The following is a 22880-nucleotide window of genomic DNA, read 5'->3' as shown; positions in this document are numbered from 1 at the left end:
AGAGCAACTTGTGTACTGATACCGCTTTACATTTCTTACTCTTCAACAAAGAATTTTCACCTGAACTATGCTGGAGACATTATACACATGCTGGATGAAAAAAATATAAAAACTATTTAAGACATTCAATACAGGAGAAGATCAGCAAAAGACCAAAGAAAGAGACATTAACTCAGTCTCCATTAAAGACTGACTCCTGAAACGACAATACTGGAGATACTGAAGTTGTGTTGTAATGGAAGTCTCACTGAAATACAAGTATAGGAGATGCTATTGATTGTGACTGACTGTATTAATCAGATTAATTTTTTGAATCCCAAAAGCCACCAGACATAAGTAGTTAGTATCTGATGATTTCCTTCCCCAACTAAATCATAAATAAATCACATCATTAAAACAGATAAGAAATTCTTTCATTTACACAAATGTTTTCAGAGTTACCAGTTTGGAAAACCGTACTATTAAATTCACCATAACATTTACTTTTGTAATCTGAATATGAAAGGCTACAGGTTATAGCTCTTGGTAAGCAAATTGAAATGATATACATCACTTTCAGAAAGAAACAAAAAGTTTTAGGCCTTGCATTTAACATGCATTGCTTTTTTGCATGCATATGTTTTTTATGACACTTATTTTAAAGGTTTCATCCTTTTTGAAAATAGGTCTTAACTATGGCACTGAACCATAAAAAACAAACAACTGACACAACTGCAGCAAGTACATTGGAAACCAGAGCTATGTACACTAACTACATGCCTCAAAACTGTAAATCCTCCAGTAAAGGAACCTGTTAATCTCATTGTCACTGGCCTTCCAATGTCCAGCATTATACACGTTCATAGTTATTATATGTGACTAATTTCACATTTCAGTGCAACATCTACTAAAACAACATCTGCACCAGGCTATTTTTAGCAAGTTGAAGGCGTTTTCCTGGTCTTTCACATATACAATATCACTAACATTTTTCATTGTAACAGGAAGTGCTATCAGCCTTGTATTCTAAAATTATAGGTATTTCAACCTTCACTGCAACAAATTTAACAGACCATGGGTGGAATACTTAATATAACTACTATCATATAGGACAACTATAAAGATAGGCCAGTTTATACCAACCTTGACAGTGTCCCTTTATGAAGATTTAGAGGAATAGACATTAAAAACATCTCAGTGAAGGAAGATGACCAGTCAAGTAGAAAATTAATCTTTAAAAGGAAGTGTGAGGTTTCGTTCATCTTCTCTTTTTTAAATATTGGGACTACCAACTAATATTCTATAATTCCTGCTTTATTTTTATAGATTCAGATGATGTTTTGGGAAGGGTTAAGGGTTGTTTTGAAGGAAATTATCTAAAAATATATATTATTTTTGACACTAAGACCCTGTGTAAAATACAAATATAACTGACGTTATTTAAGTCATCTGAAGTGGTTACAACAAGCTTGGTTGAGTTGTGTCCACACAAGATTTTTTCCACCATACAACAAGTATATGTCAATTATCCAAAGCCGTACCTCCTGTACAGGTTACCTCCCATAGCTGTATTTAGGTATCAATACATTCTGGGAAAATTTGGCCAGCTGTCCCATAGTGCCTCAGCAGTGAACGTTTGGCAGATGTATACATTTCCTGGCTTAGAGGATTCAGGCTTCAGGCTTCATAGCTCTGACCAACAATAAGAAAACACTGGGGAGCAACCAGAGACAAGTTGAATGGTTTGGTAGCTACTGGGAATGCTCATTTAGTCTGAGGCCCTCCACTGTCCGATGCAGTTACTACAAGAGACTGCCCAATCGATACCTGCTAGTTTTTTTTTATAGTTTTCAGTAGCTAGACTTAGCAGGTAAAGGTTGTGTCATGTGAACACTGAGATTTCCCTCTCTCTAACATATTTCTGTTGGTCTCTCCCCATCTCTCTCCTTTCTTTCCTTTCCCTCAGTTTTTCTTTTTCTTTCATCATCATGTCCTTTTCCTTCTCTGTACTTTATATCTTCCCCCATTAGCCTAACTGTAGTTTATAGATTCATCAATTCCAAGGCCAGAAGGGACCACCGTGATCACATAATCTGACCTCCTGTATAAACAAAGACCATAAAACTTTCTCAAAATAGTTACTAGTGCATATCTTTTAGAAAACATCCAATCTTGATTTAAAACTGCCTGTGATCGAAATTCCTCTATGACCCTTAGTAAAACTGTTCCAATGGTTAATTACTTTTCATTGTTAAAAATGTATGACTTTATTTTTAGTCTGAATTTGTCTATCTTCAGTTTCCAGCTGTTGGATTGTGTTATCCCTTTCTCGGCTAGACTGAAGATCCCATTATCAAATATTTTTTCTCTGTGTGGTGCTTACAGACTAATCAAACCTATTGGGTCCTGGAATCTCATTATGTTTCTTTACACATGAAACAAATGGCAAAGGACTAATTTTATTCAATTACTCACATAAGTAGCAACTCAAAGTCAGCCATGTGTTGCACATCTTTTGCCCCTAGCCTTTCCATTTAAATTCATGCATGAGCTGAACAGCTCTTGTTAATCTCAACTTGCTATTTTGCTCCGACAAGGAACTGAACAGAGTGGAAGCTACTAAATAAAATGCTAGTATGACATGGGCACTCACTTCAACCTCTAGCTTTTCCACTCTGTTTACACAGGCTTTCTTCCCACTTCTTTATCACACACATATGTATTTAAAGTGACACTGGCATCATCTTTGAAAAAAGGATTTAAATTCTGTTTTGTTTACGAAATCTGTTACAAAATGTAAAATAGCATTTCTTTCCCAAGAAATGTTGTCCTTTGTATGTAGGAACTGGATATTATCCCTTCTGTGTCTATTAGACTACCACCCTGTATGGCATCTACATTTGTTAATCTCTTTTTGCCCAAACCATCCAGGATGTCACAGTCCTCAGAATATTGCTGGTTAATTAAACTGAGTTTCTTCTGTTAGTGGGTTACCTTCTCAAAACAGTAACACTACAGAAGCATGCTGCAAGAATCGCTGTTGTTTAAAGAAATATAATGTGTCTGTGACAGAGCGGGAGAAGTCTAGAGGTATTTATTATATCTTAGGACCGATAGGATATGCCCAGTCTAAAATTTTTCTGAAGTGGCTAGGGTTTTGTGTCTAAGAATTGCATTTTGGTTTCTAAAACTACCAGATTAGGGTAATTTTGCAGAACCATTTGATCTAAACTGTCTTCACAGGTCTTAGAGAAAAGCAAGTCACTACAGAAAATAAGACTGGAAAAGCACAAACTAAGTAAAATACTGTAAACTGAAGATTTAATTCTTTTAGAAAGGAATAAATCAAAGTATCTAAAGAGAGAACAGAACTCAATAGGTGTCTTGATATACAAAACAAATGAAAACTGGTGCATGCAAATACTTCTTCCACTGCACATCAGTTGTTAGTGACATCAGTCTAAGTGACACAATATTGAATATATTCAACATATTGGTTCCTTGTAAGTTGACAGGGGCATTGAAGAAACTGATTTTAACCTTTAAAGTCCTAATGGTTTGGGATCTACTCACCTAATGGACTGCATCTCTCCCCATGCCATAGTGCTATGGTGGAGGGTTCAAGATACAGCACTCTCATTTTAAGAGAGAGAGAGCGCTACTGGCAAGATATTTTCCACAAGAGGAATTTGAATTGTGCTGTAATGTTTGGTCCAACAGTGTCCAGATATATTAAGTGACCAGGAAGGTTTTTTTCTGTCTAGAAGGTTGCAGCCATTTCTTTCCGATACTGACCTTGCTACCATGTCTTTCTCAGGCTTTGGGAAGACAGGAGCGGTCTGAGGACTGAAATGTGTGTGCCAGGGCTGGGAATTGCAGCTGGAGTGATTCATCTTGATTTTGGGAAGGCTGGTGGGCTTAATTATCTTTGTACAAATGTAAGTGCATTGTTAATACATAGATGAAAAAGCTAGGACTCTCTTCACTTTTGCTATCTAAATGAAACACACTTGTTTTTCTAAGTTTTCTTATAAATTATATGGGTTGTTTAAATTAATACAAGTTGATTCTTTTAAATTAAGATCATTAAGTGAATAAACTAAAGTTTCTTGTTTTACTGTTTGATGGAAGGGCAATTCTCTCTCTTTGCAATCAATCAGGATGCTAAAATTATGGCATTTTTATATTTGGAGAACAAAGTCAACAGTTTTCAGAAAATAGTAACAGAAAAAGTTACCAATAATTTTCAGGAAACGAATTTCAAGAGACCAGTACTCTTATCTCCTATAACTTACTTACTCAGCAGATCTCTTTAGACTGTAACCTGTATGCTTACAAGTTTACTTTCAGTGATATAGAGGAAAATCCTAAAATGATGGCTGACAAGCATGACAGTGTACCTTATCTCAATTTTACACGCCTTTCAAAATTTTGAACTTCCTAACCAATCTTCATTTGGAATGAATACAAATGGAAGCTCCAATTGACTATCAAGCATTGAAAAAGAGATTAAAAGTACTTCTCTTTAGGTCTGTAACCATTACATTAATACAAACAGGGAGAGAGAAAGAAATGTGTCAAATGGCGGAATCAGATATATGAGAGAGCAACTTTTAAAATAAAGTCTTCTAATATAAACCCATGCACACTTTCATAAATGATCTGTAACTCAAAACAGAATCCCTCTCTGTTAGAGGAAAGATTGCTACACTCAAATCACTACTTAAACAATTTTAAAAAAGAATTATTTTACAATGAGATAATACAACAGTCATGAATGTATCATTTTATGTCTAGAAAAGATAAACATGCTACTACTGGATTTGATTTGGAGGCAACTGACAAATCTGTTTACTAGTATATTTTAAAAAGATTATAAAGGGTACCCAAAGAGTTGGAAGTGTGCTCTTTTATTGCATAGCAGTAAAAATTCAAATAAAATACTGCATTAAAATTTCACTAGCTCACACCAATGACTGGGAAACCCATTGCAATTTACTGAATTTTGTTAACTGCCAAACAATGGAACAAACAAAACATCTGTTTTAATTACTTATTGAATTAACTGCAAGAGTATATTTAAAAAAAGAATTAATTTTATGAGACCTCATTAGAACACTGTGCTATCACAGTAAACCTTTGCTAACAGGTGAGGACAGACTGCCAGGTTTGTGTCTGCAGATTAGCAAAATTCTATTTTTGCAACTAATAAAGCAGCAGCTCTAGCCTAGATGGTATGTAATGTATTCCTTAGGCATTCAATATAGTTTTGACCCCTTACTGCTATGTGTACACATAGTTACACATGTTACACAAAGCTGGAAGTGAAGCGCTGAACGTTTATATTATAGTTCCATACCTCTTACTAAATACAGTTCATGATTTCCCATAATAGGAAGAAACCATTGCTCTTTTAATAAAGTCACTGCCTGACATAAACATTCAGGGTTTTTTACTTATCGCTATTCATCAAAATTGCATAAAGCAGGGGTTCTTCCAGAAGTTTAGGAAAATGAGTAGCATGCCAGTGTAATCTGAATACTCAAGGCACAAAGAAATATTGAAAAGGTCTTTTTAGACCGGGTACAGGACAACCCAGGATTTTTTCTTTTAGAACAGTATCATCCCTATATCCAAAAATATTTTAGATTTCATGAGATGTTGAAAGGATTAATGTTTGTATATCATTTTTGAAATGTAAAACTGAATATACTGTCAGTGATAAGTATTATCAAGGTTGCTCATAATATGCATTTATGGAGCCAAGATGAGGGAAATAAAAGACTTAGATACATTACTGCATATATTTCCCAGTGCTGCAGCTTCCCTTTGCGTGCTGCCTAAATGAGCGTCCACAGAGTTCAGAGAAAAGAGGGAGTTAGGCAGCATCTGAGGAGGCAGAAGTAAAATGTAGCTGAGGAAGGTTTTTGGAGGATGTGCTCACCCTTGGCCTCAGGAGCTCCACTCAAGTACAACACTTGCTGCAGCAGAATTTGAACAGGACAAGCAGTTTCTTTACTTATGGAGCTCCTATGCTCTACAGCAGAGATAGTCAATTATTTTTTATCAAGGTCCAAATTTCTTGGTCAAGGTATAGTCAAGGTCCAGACTCCAGAGAAAAAAAAATATATCAATAAATGATATGTAAACAAAAATATTTTGGGATCTGTTCAAAAGCATTCTATGCCTGGCCATCCATGAACAGACACAGGGCAATACCCACACATCCCTCAGTCTCAGCTTTGCCCTACAGAAATGTGCGTCTTGTACCGTTCAGTAGCCCACTGGCTGGTAGAAGTTCATAATTAGTCTGTCATTCCAATAAAGGGTAATGAATATGCACCAGCCCTGTTGACTCAAGTAGAGATTTCCCAAGCACTTCAAATGCACACACTGGTTTAGATAAGCAGTAAAACAAGTTTATTAACTAGAGAAAGATAGATTTTAAGTGATTTACAAGTGATAAAGCATAAAAGTCAGAGTTTAAAAGCAAAAAGATTTCTCTAACCCAAAAGTTTTCAGTAGTCTGTACTGGCCGGAAAAACCTCCAGGCCAGGACCACTCCCTCCAGTTCAATAATGCATCTTTTGTCTTTCAAGCAATTTTGCAGCCACGAGTAGAGGTAATTCATGAGTTCTCCATTGTTACACTCTTTCCCCCTCTGTGAGGATTAACCTCAGCGAGGGTGTAGACAAAACAGTGCCCTGAGTACATGAGATTCTAAATGATTTTAGGTGAATTATAAATTTCTTGCTTATACCGTCTGTGTACGTGACGTTTAAGCCATCTCACAGATGACAATTTTTTTTGTTTAGTCTCCCCTCCTGGCGAATGGTTGTTTCAGCAGTTAATAGTTTTCTAACACCCTTGGTCAGTCCTTTGTTGTCTCTGACAATCTAGTCTGTGGGCATTCCCCAGAATTATAACATATTTCAGTGACAAACATAGTAAAATCTCATAACAATACTGTGTAAAGCTACACACATTTTAACAAGACAATGACGTTCAGCAGATTATGAATTTTCAAATGATACCTCACAAGGCATACTTCATACAAAATATATCAGAACCATATAAAAGTGGTGAATATAGGGTACAGGATGTCATATGGGGTACCATGTCTCACAGTGATGCATTCATTTATTTTGACGTCATCACGACACTTAAGGCAAATTACAAAGGGACGTAACTTCCTTGCAGATCTAGCATCACCCAATTTGATCTCTAGCTAGATCCTTAAGATGGTCTGGCTGGATGGTCAGTCTGTCAGTATTAGTTACTATTCTAGTAAGTGTATCTTAGTGCCCTTAAAGACAGGAAACAACAGAGTGTAGTAACAATAGTTTTATACCCAGGTTGTCCTGAGTTAGGGAGCTGCAACCAATTCCTGAACTCTCTCTTTCCTGCTACAGTTTGGGCATAGTGAGGAATCATGACTAAATTACTGAAATGCTCAATAGACCTACTGGAATCATTTAACTCATCTTTACAAAATTCTAACAGATTTATCTAAGACAAGTAATTTTTTTTCCAGCACATGAATCAAAGTAACCTCTCTCCCTCATTCCACTCCCTCATTCCCATAATCAACATCATGGTAAAAGGCAAGGGAGCAGATTTTGTGTCTGATCTGGTAAGGTTTGTGACACTTCAGCTCATGCAATTGTACACCACCAGTTTGTACATATTGTGCACTTCAAATTGTGATTTTTTTTTAGCCTTCATTTGCTTTTAAACCAGTCAGCCAGCCATAGTAACTTTCCAAAGTTCTACTATAAGGGTAACAAGTTTGAAAATGATATAGAAAATTCTCTATATAATGCCAAAGCAATTCTTTTTTATTTGTATGATGATTCTTAGTCTTCATTCAATTTCAACTATACCATTTTCTGCTCATGTTAGTCTTAAAGTACTCAACCTACTATCTGTTACTTATACTGTACCTTACACAGTTAACCTTGTTTGGACGTTTTTAATGTTCCCAAGATTTTTACTTTTGCTGAACAGTGATGCTAATTACTAAACTGTCAGCCAATATATCCTAAACAATTTATACAATACTTCAAGTGGTATGCGGGGCTACAACAATTGTTTCTCCTCATATTATATAGGGAGGACCTCAGTATTTCTTTCCAATATATTTTCATTACAGCAAGAACTATAATACTCTATAGTAAGGCTTTTCTAAAATGGTTTCCTATATTCCTAATATTAGGAGTCAAATGTAGTCTCTACAAGTGTCACTTTTTAAAATCTGCAATACTGTAATCTACTAGTATGTCTTGTACTTAGCAAGTGCTTAGTAACTTGGAATAGCAACATATTTTAGTACAGATCTAGGTTAGTCATTTAACTAGAGCGAACAAAGGAATACATATCAATGTTTAAATCGTCAAGATTTAAATCATGTTTCTATATAACGTACTAGTACTCATTTCTCCGCTTCTCCAACAGAAGTAGTAGACATCCCTCAGATTTGATTAGTTTAGACAATATGTTCAGTGCTCTGGAACGTTTGCATAATAAGGCACTTTACAGTGGTTTTGCAATACTCATGTTGCATATTCTTTGAAAGGAGTTTAAATATAGGAAACAGTTCCCACCCCTGCCCTAAAGACACTCTAAATGGCAAAGAATTTAGATAGATTTGTAGCATGAAAAACTAATATGGAACTACACTACTGCAAGAACATCAATACTTAGGCAAGAGGCTAGCTCTCACCTCTAGCAGCTAAATCAAGTGGCAATACAACTAGCCCTGGCTACATTAGGGCTTTAAAAATATATTAATTAAAAAGTTAACCAACACATTTAAATCCCTCTAGCACAACTCACTTTTCGTCCTTATCTAGACAAAGCCTCACAGTGTGTTGTTAGAGGATATTGGAATGTATTAACTAACACCGTACTTTAGAGACAAGGCAGGTAGACTAACATAGGCTGATCTGGTTGAGTCAATGCCTGTCATGATTTAGTTTACATTTTCTGGTTCACTTTGCTTGTCCATTTACAAGAACGTTAGGAAAAAATTAAAAATAGATATTTTTACTGAAATTTTAATTTTCTTTTTACATGACACGTTTTATAAAATTCTTTAAGACAGAAACCAAATTAAATGTGTGGCTCAATCCATTTGACAGTATTCATTTAAAGTAGTAGGAAAGTATTATAATACATTGCTTAGCAAACTATTCGCAAACATCTACCACTGTATTTCAAAGCCAATTTCTTCAACCAAGGCTCATTAAAATGTAAATAATTTTCAAATTCAAGCACACAAGCTTACGGAGTTCTCACACTAACCAGGCTACAGGGTGCTTTAAATACATTTAAAAAAAAGTTAATTGTTTTAAAATATAATCTGTGAAATCCTGACTAATTTGCCAAAGAATGCATCGTTCTGTGATATCACTGCTACCATTATTGCCATATAACCCTGAATAAAAGGGTTTCCAAAATTTATACTCTAACAGCAAATGTCAACTGTCCAGGAGAGAATTTTGGAATAAATGAGCAATAGTCTGTTATGAGTGACTCCAAAGACAAAAGATATTGCAATTTCTCCTTTAAGTGATTTGATAGCATCCTTTTTGAAGACACAACATATTACCTAAGAATGAAATTATTTTGGAACAGTTCCATTTTAAAGCTATAATTTCATTCCAGCTTGTTTGTTTTCCTTTCAAATTTGGCTGCCAGAAACCAAAAAAAGCTTTAACAACTTATACATGACAATATTTACAGTGCAAAAAAAATATTAAGTTTAATCAATTTCTGTTCACTGAACACACAATTTATAACTTCAGCAAAAAAACAGACCAAGAATATGTTTGCTCCCTTCAAGTCCTTGACCGTTCATTTGAATATATCGATGTTGCTGAATTCTAATTAGGTATTACTGTAACATTCATCCTAAATCAAATGCTCACATTTTCACGTGACAGAAAAAGGCAACGCATTTTCTATACAAGAAAAAGACATTCAGAACCACAGAGTAATATCAGAGGGTAAAACAGATTCTCCAGGTTACATGTCAACATGCATGCTACATGGAGAGAGGTAGCAGCAGACTGAATGATCAGTTGTTAAAGTAGTGGATTAAACTCTGTGGAGAATCTAGCAGCTATAGGGATCAAAGATCATCCTGTGCCTGAGGGAGCAGCCTGACACATTGCCCTTTATGATGTTAATGATGTTCATTCACTATATGAAACAGAGAGGCTGGATGCATTCCTAAATTAGGCGAGGTGATGGAAAGAGACACTGCAAAGTCAGCAGAATTATATTGGATTGCTTGTTATGATTTTCAATTAAATGAGGATCTGACAGGGAACACTTGGACTAAGCAAAGAGACTAAAAATAGCACATCAAATGGCTAAAATAGAAAATAAGCAAAATGTGTAACATCAAACAGATGCATTATTTCAGCCTCAAAATAAGGAATGCATTATTTCAGCCTCAAAATATAATCCATTACCTTTAGCTATTCTTCTAAAGTGTGGTACTTTAACTTCAGACAGACTAGATCCACAGAACCCAAGTCCACTTTCACACACTAATTCTAATGCATCAATCCACCAGTTTCTCCTTATTCTAATCCTTTTCTTAATGCATCTCTCATGATGCCTATATATGGTGAATCAATGAAAAACAAAAAACCTATATTAACTGAGCCAGTAAGCATGTACATATCTTAAATTGAGTAATTTCACATTCTTCTTCACCCCATTCAATCCTTGTTCTGAGTTACTCTTACTTTTCACATCATGCCTAAGCTCTTCAGAGTAGGAACTATGTCTTATTTTTCACTCTCTCAAGAATCTATTACACTTTTTGATCCTGTAAAATTAAATAAATTCAACAGCAATTTAAACTGTTACATGAAACTCCAGAATCTGCAGCATATAGTTGCAAAATTACTGGGTGAGGGTTATATAACCCAAGTTGCTGGAGTCCTTCCCCACGGGAGAAGATACAGATTCCTCTGGTGAGATGGAGAGAAGGGATGTCATTTCAAATTGAAACATTCCATGAATGGACCAAAATCGGCACTGGGGCATAAATTCTCTTACTGAATTACTGAGAGCTACAGATGCTGGCTACAGATACCAATACTGGCATATTCAAACTTCCATTCCAGTTGGTGAACAACAAAAAATGTAATACTGACCACTGGAGACATCAATGTAGAAGTTAACATTTTAGCATCCAAAGAGATAGTCTTAAATAAATCTGGACTGTGTTGGGAGAATGGTTTTAAGCAGATTTCTTCATAGAACACACCTTTAAAAAAGGGTATTTAAAGAAGGTAATCTGCAACTAAATGTAGAACAACAACAATTAGGATGGTGTTACAATGCCTTTTTTTTTTTAATTTAAAAGCAAGCCTTGCTAAAACCAGCAGCATAGTGCGCGCACACACACAATTAAGTAGTTAAGCATTATTAAAATCTTGTTTGGAGCCTCAAAAGTATGTTAATTCAAAGAGAACCTTACACCTTTTTGCTAGCTATTAAAATACATTAAACATGTAAAATTGATGGTTCTGTCTATTGTAGAGAGAAACAACCAATTTTAAAGAAGGAAATGTAACATGCTAACAGGTATTGGAACTGTTTTAATTGTAATAGCATACAGCCAGTTACAAAATATAAAAATAAGATTTAGTTAAAAATGTATCATGAAATGCTGAAAATCAGGGAGTCCTGAGTTCTCTTCCCAAGGCTTGCTGTTGGTACCTCATTTGATTCATTTAACTCCTTTGTGTTTAAGTTTATACAGTTGTAAAAAGTGTGAGAATAATACTTGACTGCCTTGTAAGGGTGTTCTGAGGATTAACATTTGCAGAAGTGTTTACAGTTTTAAGTTAAAATATTTGATAAATCACTGTGCATGTGTGAAAATTTAAGATTATTGTTACAGTAAATAAAGGGTTGAGTAACTGAGCAGTATCTTCCCACATAAAAGTTCAAAATTTAGTAGACGTTATAAATAAATTTAGTAGATGATACTTAATATGTCTTCACATCCTTCACTCCCATCATCCTGTCTTTATATGACTATATATGGAAACATTCAGAAACACAGCTCATTTTTCCAAAGACAGGTGAAGTTATATGTAGAGTATGTTCGGTTCATGATTTTCTAGACTTCAGAATTTATTTTGAAGTCAAATGTCTGTATTTCCCTATGTAGAATGAAGACAGGTCAGAGGTGTTGCCAGATGATCCATCTCTGTGTGCATCCTTTGCTCCCTCTCCCCAAAATGCCAGGGCTGCAGTAGGGGCACTTTGGACTCTTTAACCCTCCACAAAACATCTGCAGGCTTGTCTCCCCTCTCTCCAGTGCATCTCCCCTGCACCTGGACAGATCCTGAGTTAAGAATTTTTCTCTAACCAGATACGTGGGCAGATTCATAAGAAAATTTTGCAACCTAAAAATATTTGAAAACTATTTCTCTTTAATTACCCGAGGAGATCCACTTTGTCATTTGACAGAACTACAGAAAGCTATAAAAGTCTTATCAGGATGATTTATTGTTATTATACAATACTGTATTATCACAATTATGTTGTCACAACATGGCATCATATAATGATGCCACATCATGAGATAATATCCTTTTCACATCCCTGGAGCCCCTTCCTGGATGCAGCGAGGAAAGGAAGGGATCCTTACTGTTGTCCCACCACTGGTGTTCAAACAGTTCTAACCTGCGGATTAATCAACAAATGAATCCAAATGGTTCCCACACTACAATTCTGCTTTCTTTGCATGACTCATTTGCTCAAAACATATAAATCAGATAATTTAGAGTTCTCATGTCTAGGATCCAAATACAGTAAGCAGAGCACCAGTCAGATGTGCGGACCTGTAAAGGAGTGCCCTGAAGTTTTTCCTCTCAGATGATGGGAAAACCTGATCATATCCAGTTACTTGCACTGGGTGGCTCCAGCACAGGCCCTTGTTCCTTACTTCTTAGAATCATAGGGTTAGATTCTAGGACCGCAAAGGTCATCTAATCTGACCCCCGTCAAGATACAGGATTTGTTGTGGCTAAACCATCCAAGACAGATGACTATCCAATCTCCTTTTGATAACCTCCAGTAGAAGAGCTTCCACAACCTCCCTAGGCAGTCCATTCCATTGTCCTACTATTCTTATGGTTAAGAAGTTTTCCCAAGAGATTTAATCTAAATCTGCTATGCTGTAGAGTTTGAACCATTGCCTCTTGGCCTGCCCTCTGTGGCAAGAGACAGTAACTTTTCTCCATCTTTTTTATGGCAACCTTTCAAGTATTTGAAGACCTCTACCATGCCCCCCCTTAATCTCTTCTTTACCATAATAAACATACCCAATTCCTTCAGCCTTTGCTCATATGGCTTGCTTACCATCCCTTTGATTCTCTTTGTTGCTTGCCTCTGGATCTTTTCTAGTTTCTCTACATTCTTTCTGTACAGTGGTGATCAAAAGTGGACACAGTACTCCAGCGAGGCCTAACCAGCGTCGAGTAGAGCAGTACGATCACCTCCTGTGACTTGCATGCTATACCTCTGTTAATGCAAGTTTAGGTTGCATTTGCTTTTTTTGTAACAGCACCGCATTGCTGAGTCATACTGAGGTTGTGATCCACCATTACTCCCTAATCCTCTCTCAGCAATGCTACTATCAAGCCAGTTATTCCCCATTCTGTATTTGGCATTTGGTTTTTCTCCTGTAAATGTAGTACCCAACATTTGTCTTTCCTGAATTTCATTTTGTGATCTATAGCCCAGTTTTCGAACTTAGCAAGATCCTTCTGAATTTTAACTCATCCTCCAAAGTGTTGGCAACCCTCCTTTCCTCCAATCTTTGTGTCATCTGAACATTTGATCAGTATGCTCTCTATTCCTACATCCAGGTAATTAATAAAGATGTTAAACAGTGGGCCCAGAAAAGATCCCTGTGGAACCTCACTTGAAACCTCCCTCCAATCTGACATCATTCCATTAATGGTTACTCTTTGTTCATGGTTGTTTAACCAATTATGTATCCACTTAATGGTAATTCCACTGAGCCTGCATTTCTCCAGCTTACTTATCAGAATGTGATGTGGAACTGTGTCAAAAGCCTTGCTGAAGATATATTATGCCTGCTCCTTGCGAGCCTTCTTAAGTCTCTCCCTGGAAGTTTACTGTACACAGGGTGAAGATTTGCTGCATGGAAGTTCCCCCTGTGGCAACAGGAGTTGCTCCAGCAGTCTCCTGCTTAAGCCATCCTGCTCCCCAGGATGCTTAGGCCCCCCCCCCAGCTGACTGCAGTTTTCTTCCTTTTAAAGGCCTACCATCCATAAGGCTAAGATTCTGTCATGGATATTTTTAGTAAATAGGTTGCGAACAATTAATAACGGTTTACAGAAGCCGTGACCTGTTCCTGACTTTCACTAAAAATACCCTGGGGGAGGGGAGAAAACAGACTTGTGGGGGCTTGCAGCTGCTCCAGTGGCCCAGCGACCAATCAGGGGTCCCTCGGATCAGCTGTTCGGTGGCAGCCCCAGGGCTGACAGCTACTCCAGCCCTGCCCCAGAAGTCACGGAGGTCCAAGAAAGTCACAGAACACATGAATTCTGTGACCAAATTTTATCCTTAGCCATCCATGATTGACAAGGCCAGAAGGGAAGGCTAGCTCAATGGCACCATATGACCCGTCAGCATGGGGTCTATATACCCCACCAAAGGACCCTATGAAGAAAATGTTTGTTTACATACAGTTATACCAACTCTACAATAAGAGTATCCCTCCCACTCATAGGGCGAGGATAACTTACCTACAGACATATAATGGAGCACTTTAAAGTTAAAAATACTGGTAAGATGATTGGGCTTGCAATAATAAATACTTCTATATTGGTACTGAATTATCTATAGAAGCACAAAATTCTCTATTCTGCCAAATATAGGTTTGGCTCTCATTGTCAAAGTGGATATATTTTCACATAAAATGACTCAAGATAGTGGGAGTATACAAGAACAAAGTCCATGTTTTCTGCCAATTTCAGAATTCTATTACTATCCGACTTTTAAAGGCCAAAACCTAAAACATTTTAAAATGATAATTTTGCAGGTGAAAGTTTAAAAAAGAAAAAGTTTTTTTTTAAAAAAACACAACCAATATAGGAATATGAAAATTAAGATTAGCTCACATACTGATTATGCACATTGTGTCTGAAATTATTTTTAAATAAATCTATTCCACTATTTTACCTAGTAAACCTGAACTCTTAAATAACCCAATGTAATAATAATTTGTCCTGTTGTAACAACTGTATTATGCAGGAAAAAATTGCCCTATTTTCCATGTTTAAACCTGCCAGTGCCAGGACAGTTTATTACAGATGGAATCTGCCCATTTGTCTGGAATACTGGATGTGGCTGAAATCACCATATTTGGATTATTTGGGAGTTCCAGAATTCTGTGAAATGATCTTCCCTTGCTACTGTCAGAGCCTTGTTCAAAACAACCAGTTACCAGCTGTCTTGCACCATGTAACTCATTCCTTACCTCGGAGGAAGTTACCCGGAGCACCAAAAGAGCGTCAGAACTATTTTCTCCCATACTATTAAACGGATGGGGATGATTCATTTAATTCGTGTTTGCAAAAAGGACAGTTGTGTTATTTGTTTTCAGATCTCCATTAGATAGGAAACTAGCCAATATAAAAATTAGCTTTTTTATTTCTGAGGTGGTGGTGTTGATGAAGGGAAAAGTTTTTAATGTCTTGTCTGTATCTTTGGTTATTTTATTAATGCACCTGGCACATTTTTACATAATTTAAGAAACAATACAAAATATGTTGACCAAGCTCCAAATATAATAAACCCAATCCACAGTTAGGTGTGTTTTAAATATATTATGATATAAACAATCTGTGTCTCATCCTTGAAAGATAGGAAGGGGAGCAAAAGATATGGAAAATAAAGTTCTCTTTCTCAGGGTTTTTGAGAGGTTGTGAGGCGGAGAGGCAGAAAAGAATAGCTAGTTACTGTATCCCCTTGAAGTCCTGCAGAATTAATTAACTTTGACAGAGCTTTTCACCAGCCAGTTCTTTTAAACATGTTATTTAAGAAAGAAAAGAAAAAAGAAAATCAGATTCAAGACTGTTCTTTTTCCAACATAGCTACTAGTTATTAATTGTCTTGACTTTTGCAGGAGCCTTACGAAGGCCAGTAGCATCAATGACGTCCCAAATATTCAACAGAAAAGGTCTACACTTCAAAACCAAAGTGCAGCAAATCAATCAATCAGTCTCTAGGAGCAGGTCTACATGAACAATTAGATCACGGCAACTTGGGATGCAAATCTATCCTGCTGTGGCCTATCTGACATGTGTTAACTATTCATTAGAACATTTTAATTTAGTCCTCTTTAAAATGGACTGTTAACGCACGTCAGCAGGGTGAACACGGACAGTTAGATCTGCCATGGGATCAGTCCATTCCCATCATGTGGTGTGGCCTCTAAGATTTTGGGAAGTCTAATAGGCAAACATTGTTCAAGAAAATACTGACAGAGGGAAAACGGCCCTTGGAATAAGTAGTGCTGGGGAGAAATCCCATTACTATATCTTTAAGGGCCTGGGACCAGGAGCCTTGCAGAGTGTACAGGCCAGGGCGCTCCCAGCCAATTGGGGAAAGTTTCAGGAAGGGGACCAGCATATATTCAGTCTCCTCCCTCATAGAAAAGCAGACATTTACAGGAGAAGGCTGGCCTACTGAATCCTCCAAGCTGGGAATTAATTGGGAAAAAGGGATTTTTAATCTGAAGATAAGATGGCTAAAAGCACTAAAACTGAGCTAAACCACAACCCCAGCTCCACAGAGAAGAGCTGAAAGATAATTGGGAGGTTCCCATACAGAATATCCATGCAAAGGCCATAGTCAGGAGGCAGCAGGAAATCTAAACAAACAGTCTTCTACTACCTAATACAGGGTCCCTGGGCTGTGACCCTGGGGTGCGTGGGGGGGGGGAGGGAGTGTGGGGTCCCAGTTCCCCTTTCCATCTCCTCCATAGGCGGGTGGTCTAGGCTTCTTCCTCCTTCCCCAAAGAGAAGGGGGCAGAGACTGCCAAAGCTTCAGATTCATGGCAGTCCTAAAGACGAGACTATTGAACTTATTTCCCCCCTGTTCTAGCTTCCTTTGTTCCTTATCTGAAGAAGGGGGAGAGAAATATTGGGACACCAGGACTAGAGGTTGGAAGCCCATCACAGAGTCCTGAGATACTTGGGGTGAGACCCCTTACTACCACTAAAAGGGAGAGGATTCAACAATCCAACCAGAGGACTGGAGTCCAAGACAGTCCAATTGCTACAGGCTACATCTTTGAACTGATACAAAGGAATATGGAGATACAATTGCTGTAACCAAATGCGCAACCACAAGGGGTACATTAAAGGGTGAGTACCCCAACAACAGGTAGTACAGAGAGAAGCAGTGGCAATGCATGCAAAAACCCTGTTTCCTTCCTGCCTGAGAAAAGATTGCCTTTGACACTAAGGTACACATAAAAGGAAAAATAAGCTAACTCCCTGGTGCTGGAAGCTGCAAAATTGTCAAAGTGCAACCTGAGAGACACCAACTCTTAAAATACAGGATGGATTAGAAGCATAGGCTTTCCGGGCTGCTCAATATCTTAATCTTGTAGGGATAGTTCATCACAAGCTGCCTCTACTATGCCTATGATGGGAAGGGAGTGGATTTAAAAAAAAAAAAAAAAAAAAAATGTACACATGGAAAGGAGAAAATCAAGTGAAAAACACTGGACTCTAAGAACTAAGAGTCAATAAAATACTCTTCCTTTACACGCACTGTGGAAACATTTTAGTTCTGTAAAATATGAGCAATGTGGAAAGTTTCTCTTTTAACCCTTTGCATGACATGCCGTTTGGTGGATGACTAATTCCAATATTAATTTATCAGTTATTAAAATTTAACTGTCTAAGCACTTTCACACAAAATTTAAAACCAATAGGAATGACTTATTACATATAGTTTAAGCATTACTATTATTACTGCAAGCTAAAATATTAATACAGAAGCAAAATATAAAAGTTCAGCTGAACCAAATACTGTGTTACATAAGAAAATCCAGCATCTGAAGGTCATGCCCTGGTGGACTAATGAAAAAATTCCAGAGCCAAGAGCCCTCAACTGAGGAAATTCTTCAACTGGACCCAGAGCTGAACTCTAGAGACTGAAAGCAAAGGCATTCCAGCTGATATGAACTAGCATAATGGGATATAAGAGTAAGAGTTTCAGGTAGTCTCAGACAGTTCAGGGATTTAAAAATCCATCACCAACAACTTGAATACACCCAAAATTGTAATTGGGAAGCAGTGCAGAAGATTGACCCGCACCAGATTTTTCTGAAGGGATAAAACACTCCATAATCATGGAATAACCTGCACATAGGAGAAGTCTGTTCCTCATCCTAATCAGTTAACGGCTCACTTATGCTCTAAGTTATGAGGGTTTATATCTTGTATGTTATTCTTGGTCATGAAATTTTGAATATTCTCATTATCCATATACAGGTCTACAATCTTTAATTTAACCCTAAAATGCTCTTGGCCTCAATAGGATCTAACTACTTTTATAATATAATGCATACATAGTTTTAAATGTGTTGCCTTTCATTTTTACTGAGATGTCTTTGATTAGCCTTGCTAGTTTTCGTTTTGGAAGAGAAATCATCAATATCAACATGGAGTGAAGAAAACAACTCAACTGCATTCCATGTTCACTTTGTTTGGAAAAGACCCTGACTAAATCCTTATCTTACTACAACCTTTGGAACACTCGTGTCTTCAAAACAAAGTACTCTACAAGAATGAAGAGTTCTCCATTTAAAAAAAAAACCTGAAGCTGATTTAAGGAATGTAGTCTTAACTGTTCTGTGCATTTTAAAAAAAACAACTATGGAGTAAGTAATAGGCCTAAATATTTCCTGGCAATATAAATGTGATGCACATTAAATCATGTTAACTGCTTGTTAACCATCTCACGCTTTAGAAGGAAAAAAATCTTAGCAACTCAGGTGTCTAATGAATTTATTGTATAGAGATATTTGTATTCCCAGACCAGTGCTGTGAAAACTATCAAATGTAGTGGGGGGAGCAGATTTCAGAAAGTAGATTCCAAGTGAAAGGGAAAATTGAAAATAAAAGTCCTCAGCCGAATAGCAAGTCATTTTCCCCATTATACATCTCAAAACAGGAATTATGAAAAACAAAAAGAAAGTTCATTGTAGCCAGCCTGCTCTCTAAACAGAGGTAGAGAAACAGAACCAATCTGTAGATATCAATTATCTCCACTACATCTAGGGGGCGATATCCTAGTCTCAATGAAGTCAAGGGAAATTTTGCAATTGACTTCAGTGGAGACAGGATTTCATCTAGGGCATGAACAGTGTCTACTCATTTGTACAGCACCTAGCACACTGATTGGGGCATCTGATCATTAGTGGAATACAAATAAATAAAATAAGATGCCCCCTGCGACTTGACCGTATTGAAGTCACATTGTGATTATTTCTCTAATAGACTTGCTTCTAAATTATCTTTTTAGTGGACAACCATGCTTCATCTCTCATTACTGTATTTTAAATATTTTACATAACCAACAGCAACCCCTTTCTCTTAGTCATATGTAAACAAACCCTGTGACACAATAAGGTTTTAATATAATTATCTAAATGTATTCATTCTCTCACAGGTGAGTGTACACACACACACACACACACACACACACACACACACACACACACACACACACACACACACACACACACACACTTCTCACAATTCAAATAAAAGAAGAGCAACATCTTCAGGTTATAGTAACTTTTGGAACCAAAAGCCTTTGGTTAGCCTGGCTTTAATTAGTACTGTAATTTGTATTAGGTACAGAACTAATACTGAAAATCTCCATTAACGGATTTGCCATTGTTTTGTTCATTGGAATGTTTTACACAGATTTAAGTAACTGATAGGAATGTATTGTGTGTTGTTTTATTGGGCTTTGACATTCTGTTATGTCATTGAGAATTTGCTTTTAAAAAGATCTTTGTACTGTTTTTAAAAAGCCATCACATAAGAAAAACAGAAGGAAATTCCATTTGTTCAGGGCAGATTAGTAAAACTGGTATCAGGGTGATATTTGGATTCAGTTGGATTTAATCCAGACTCATAACTGTGTCCTTCAAGAAGCTAGAAGTTGAAGAGCTGGAAAAAGATAGACAATATTTCCCTTCACACACAAAACAAGAGTAACATACCTACAAAAGTAGCTGTGAAGAGTACAAAGCACACCAGCTTCTTCTCCCCTACCAAAAACAACTATTTAATTTGTAGCTCTTATGCCTTATTAGCTGTCACTCAACATTCCTAAAAATCCCTTGAATATTACAGTTAGTCTATAGGAACATTTTCCCACTGGGGACATGGAGCCCAGAGTCATCCACTCATAGACCCTGAAGAGTCCCTTATGCTAACTGCTGGAGCACTTCCATAAAATACTGTAGTAGAAAGTACAAGCAATACTGGAACACCTCTGGAACAAGAAGTTCCAGGGTACACAGAACTCAGAGGAGTTTGACAGACTAATGGTAACATTTATATTTTCATAGTCATTTTATTTCTCCTATTTCAGAAATGATCAAGAGATGAAGCCCAAAGACCAGAAGTTATGCTTTAGAAACGTTTTGTAGTATTCAGAGAAAAAGCCACTCTTGGTGGAATTCTGGCCCAGTGAAGTCGATGGCAAGATTTCACTCTCTGCCTTTAAAGACAACTTGGCACTTCAAGCCATATCAAGCTGTATTTCAATTTATTTTACAAAGTGAAAAGTTACAGCTGACCATGTTAATTAAGCTAAAATGTATATAAAACATGAGTATACAAAACTATTAAGTATTCCCCCACAATCAATAAGTTAGGAGCTATTCTTTAGAGGTAGTGAGAACTGGTGGATGGGGAGAAAGGGAATGAACAGAGATATTGAGAAAAAGAGAAGTGGTACTAAAACAGAAACAAAGAGGACACTTCAATTGTAGGAAGAACATCTGTTTTGTATGGTGTCTGAATGAATTTCAAAGATATGACTTCTAAATTCTGGAATGCTCCCTTACTCCCCATTTTGAAAGGGAGAGGCAAGGGGGGGAATAAGTCAATTACCCTCCCACAAGTTAACTGAATCTAGTTCTTGAGGCCTTGTGTACACTAGTACTTATGCCAGCAAAACTTTTGTCACTCAGGGGTATGAAAAAAACACTCCCGAGTGACATACATTTTGCCAGCATAAGTGCTAATGTAGACAAGGCCTGAGACAAAAAGAATGATGAAACTTAAATAAAACATAAATAATTATATTGCTATTAGGAGCACAAAGAAAGAAAAAACATAAAAATGCCAACACTTACCATCTGAATGGGTTTCTTGTGCAGATCTCTTTCGGTTACCAACTTCTCTTGGTCAGTGACATAAAGACCTTTCTGTGCCAAGGCCTGGATAACAGCATCATGACCCAAAAGTGGTTTTGCAGCATCACTCTTGAGAATAAGACTTCCAGCACGACAGTAGAGTTCAGCAGATAGCAGCAAATTAACAACAGGTGGTTTAATGTGTTCCTGGTCATACTGGTCTGTGTAAAATGGTTCTCGCAATTCCTCTGGAACATTTTCTACAAGAACCAGAAGATATAATCAGGGATACAACATTTCAGAGTACTAGGAAAGGTACCTAATCTATACACACTCTTTCCATAAAAGTTGTTAGCTAGGAAGTTTCACTTTTTATATAACGTTTCCTATATTATTTTAAACACAAGTCTAGGGAGGACCCCATTACAGCATAAGAACTGAACAAAACAGTGTTAATGAAAGTTACTTATATATGTAATATTGTTAAACAAAATTAAGCCATAGATATAAGCTTGCGGAGAAAGCCCAGAGGTTTTAAATTGCAAACAACCTGGCCAAGATGTGGTTTAAAGCAGTATTAATTCAAAGTGTCTTGGTTTTTCCAAGTTTATGAAATTTTTTTAGAATCGTATTTCATAGCTCAGCCACAGAGTCAAAATGATGTCAGAGTGCTGTGGTTCAACACAACAACCTGTCTGTCTCATTCCATCATTTTATGAAAATAGAACAATTACACATTCTAGTGTACACAATGGTTCTGGAGAAAATAAGAAAGCTACACCCTTTTGGTGAAATATGTAAAGGCAGTCTCCTGAATTGTATAACTGAGTGGTTCTCAACTTTTCCATACTACTGTTCCCCTTTCAGGAGTCTGATTTGTCTTGCGTATGCAAAGTTTCACATCACTTAAAAGCTACTAGCTTACAAAATCAGACATAAAAATACAAAAAAGTGTCACAGCACACTATTACTGAAAATGGCTTACTTTCTCATTTTTACCATACAATTATAAAATAAATCATGATCCCAGGTTGAGAAACAAAGTTATTGTCTGTATGCAATTTTAGTTTGTACTGACTTCGCTAGTACTTTTCATATTGCCTTTTGTACAACTAGGCAAATATCTAGATGAGTTATGTACCCCCTGGGAGACCTCTGCATATCCCCAGGGGTATATGTACTCTGGTTGAGAACCACTGGTGTAACTAACTTCCTTTTAACAGAGTGCATTTCTCTTTCAAATTGAATGACTGCAGGGCCAACAAAAAACTATACAAGAGTTTGTCAAATTGTGCTGAGATTTTCCACCCAAAACTGGCACAATGCTGTCTATTACAAGCTTTACAGGAAGTGCAATGACAGCTTTTCCAAGTACCATCCACCAGTTATTGCAGATGAATCATTCATGAAAGACGTTTAAGATGTATGAATTATCCCATTTACAAGT

At 36.9% G+C, this 22880-nt stretch overlaps 1 protein-coding gene across 4 annotated transcripts in view; it reads right to left on the bottom strand.

Moving 5' to 3' along the window:
* The window catches only part of CAMSAP2 (calmodulin regulated spectrin associated protein family member 2), a 168860-nt gene that overhangs the window by 127821 nt on the left and 18159 nt on the right, over positions 1–22880 (bottom strand). For all 4 annotated transcript variants that reach the window (XM_067538308.1, XM_067538309.1, XM_067538310.1 and 1 more), the window contains exon 2: positions 21434–21693. In XM_067538308.1, the coding sequence (XP_067394409.1) occupies positions 21434–21693 (260 nt within the window). The remainder of the gene's footprint in view (positions 1–21433; positions 21694–22880) is intronic.

This window comes from Emydura macquarii, unplaced genomic scaffold, assembly GCF_026122565.2.
Source record: "Emydura macquarii macquarii isolate MOO-44397 ecotype Brisbane River unplaced genomic scaffold, CSIRO-AGI_Emac_v2 contig_480, whole genome shotgun sequence".
Lineage (NCBI taxonomy): Eukaryota > Metazoa > Chordata > Testudines > Chelidae > Emydura > Emydura macquarii.
Note: the sequence above shows the minus strand (reverse complement) of the source record. Positions and strands in the feature narration are given on the sequence as shown.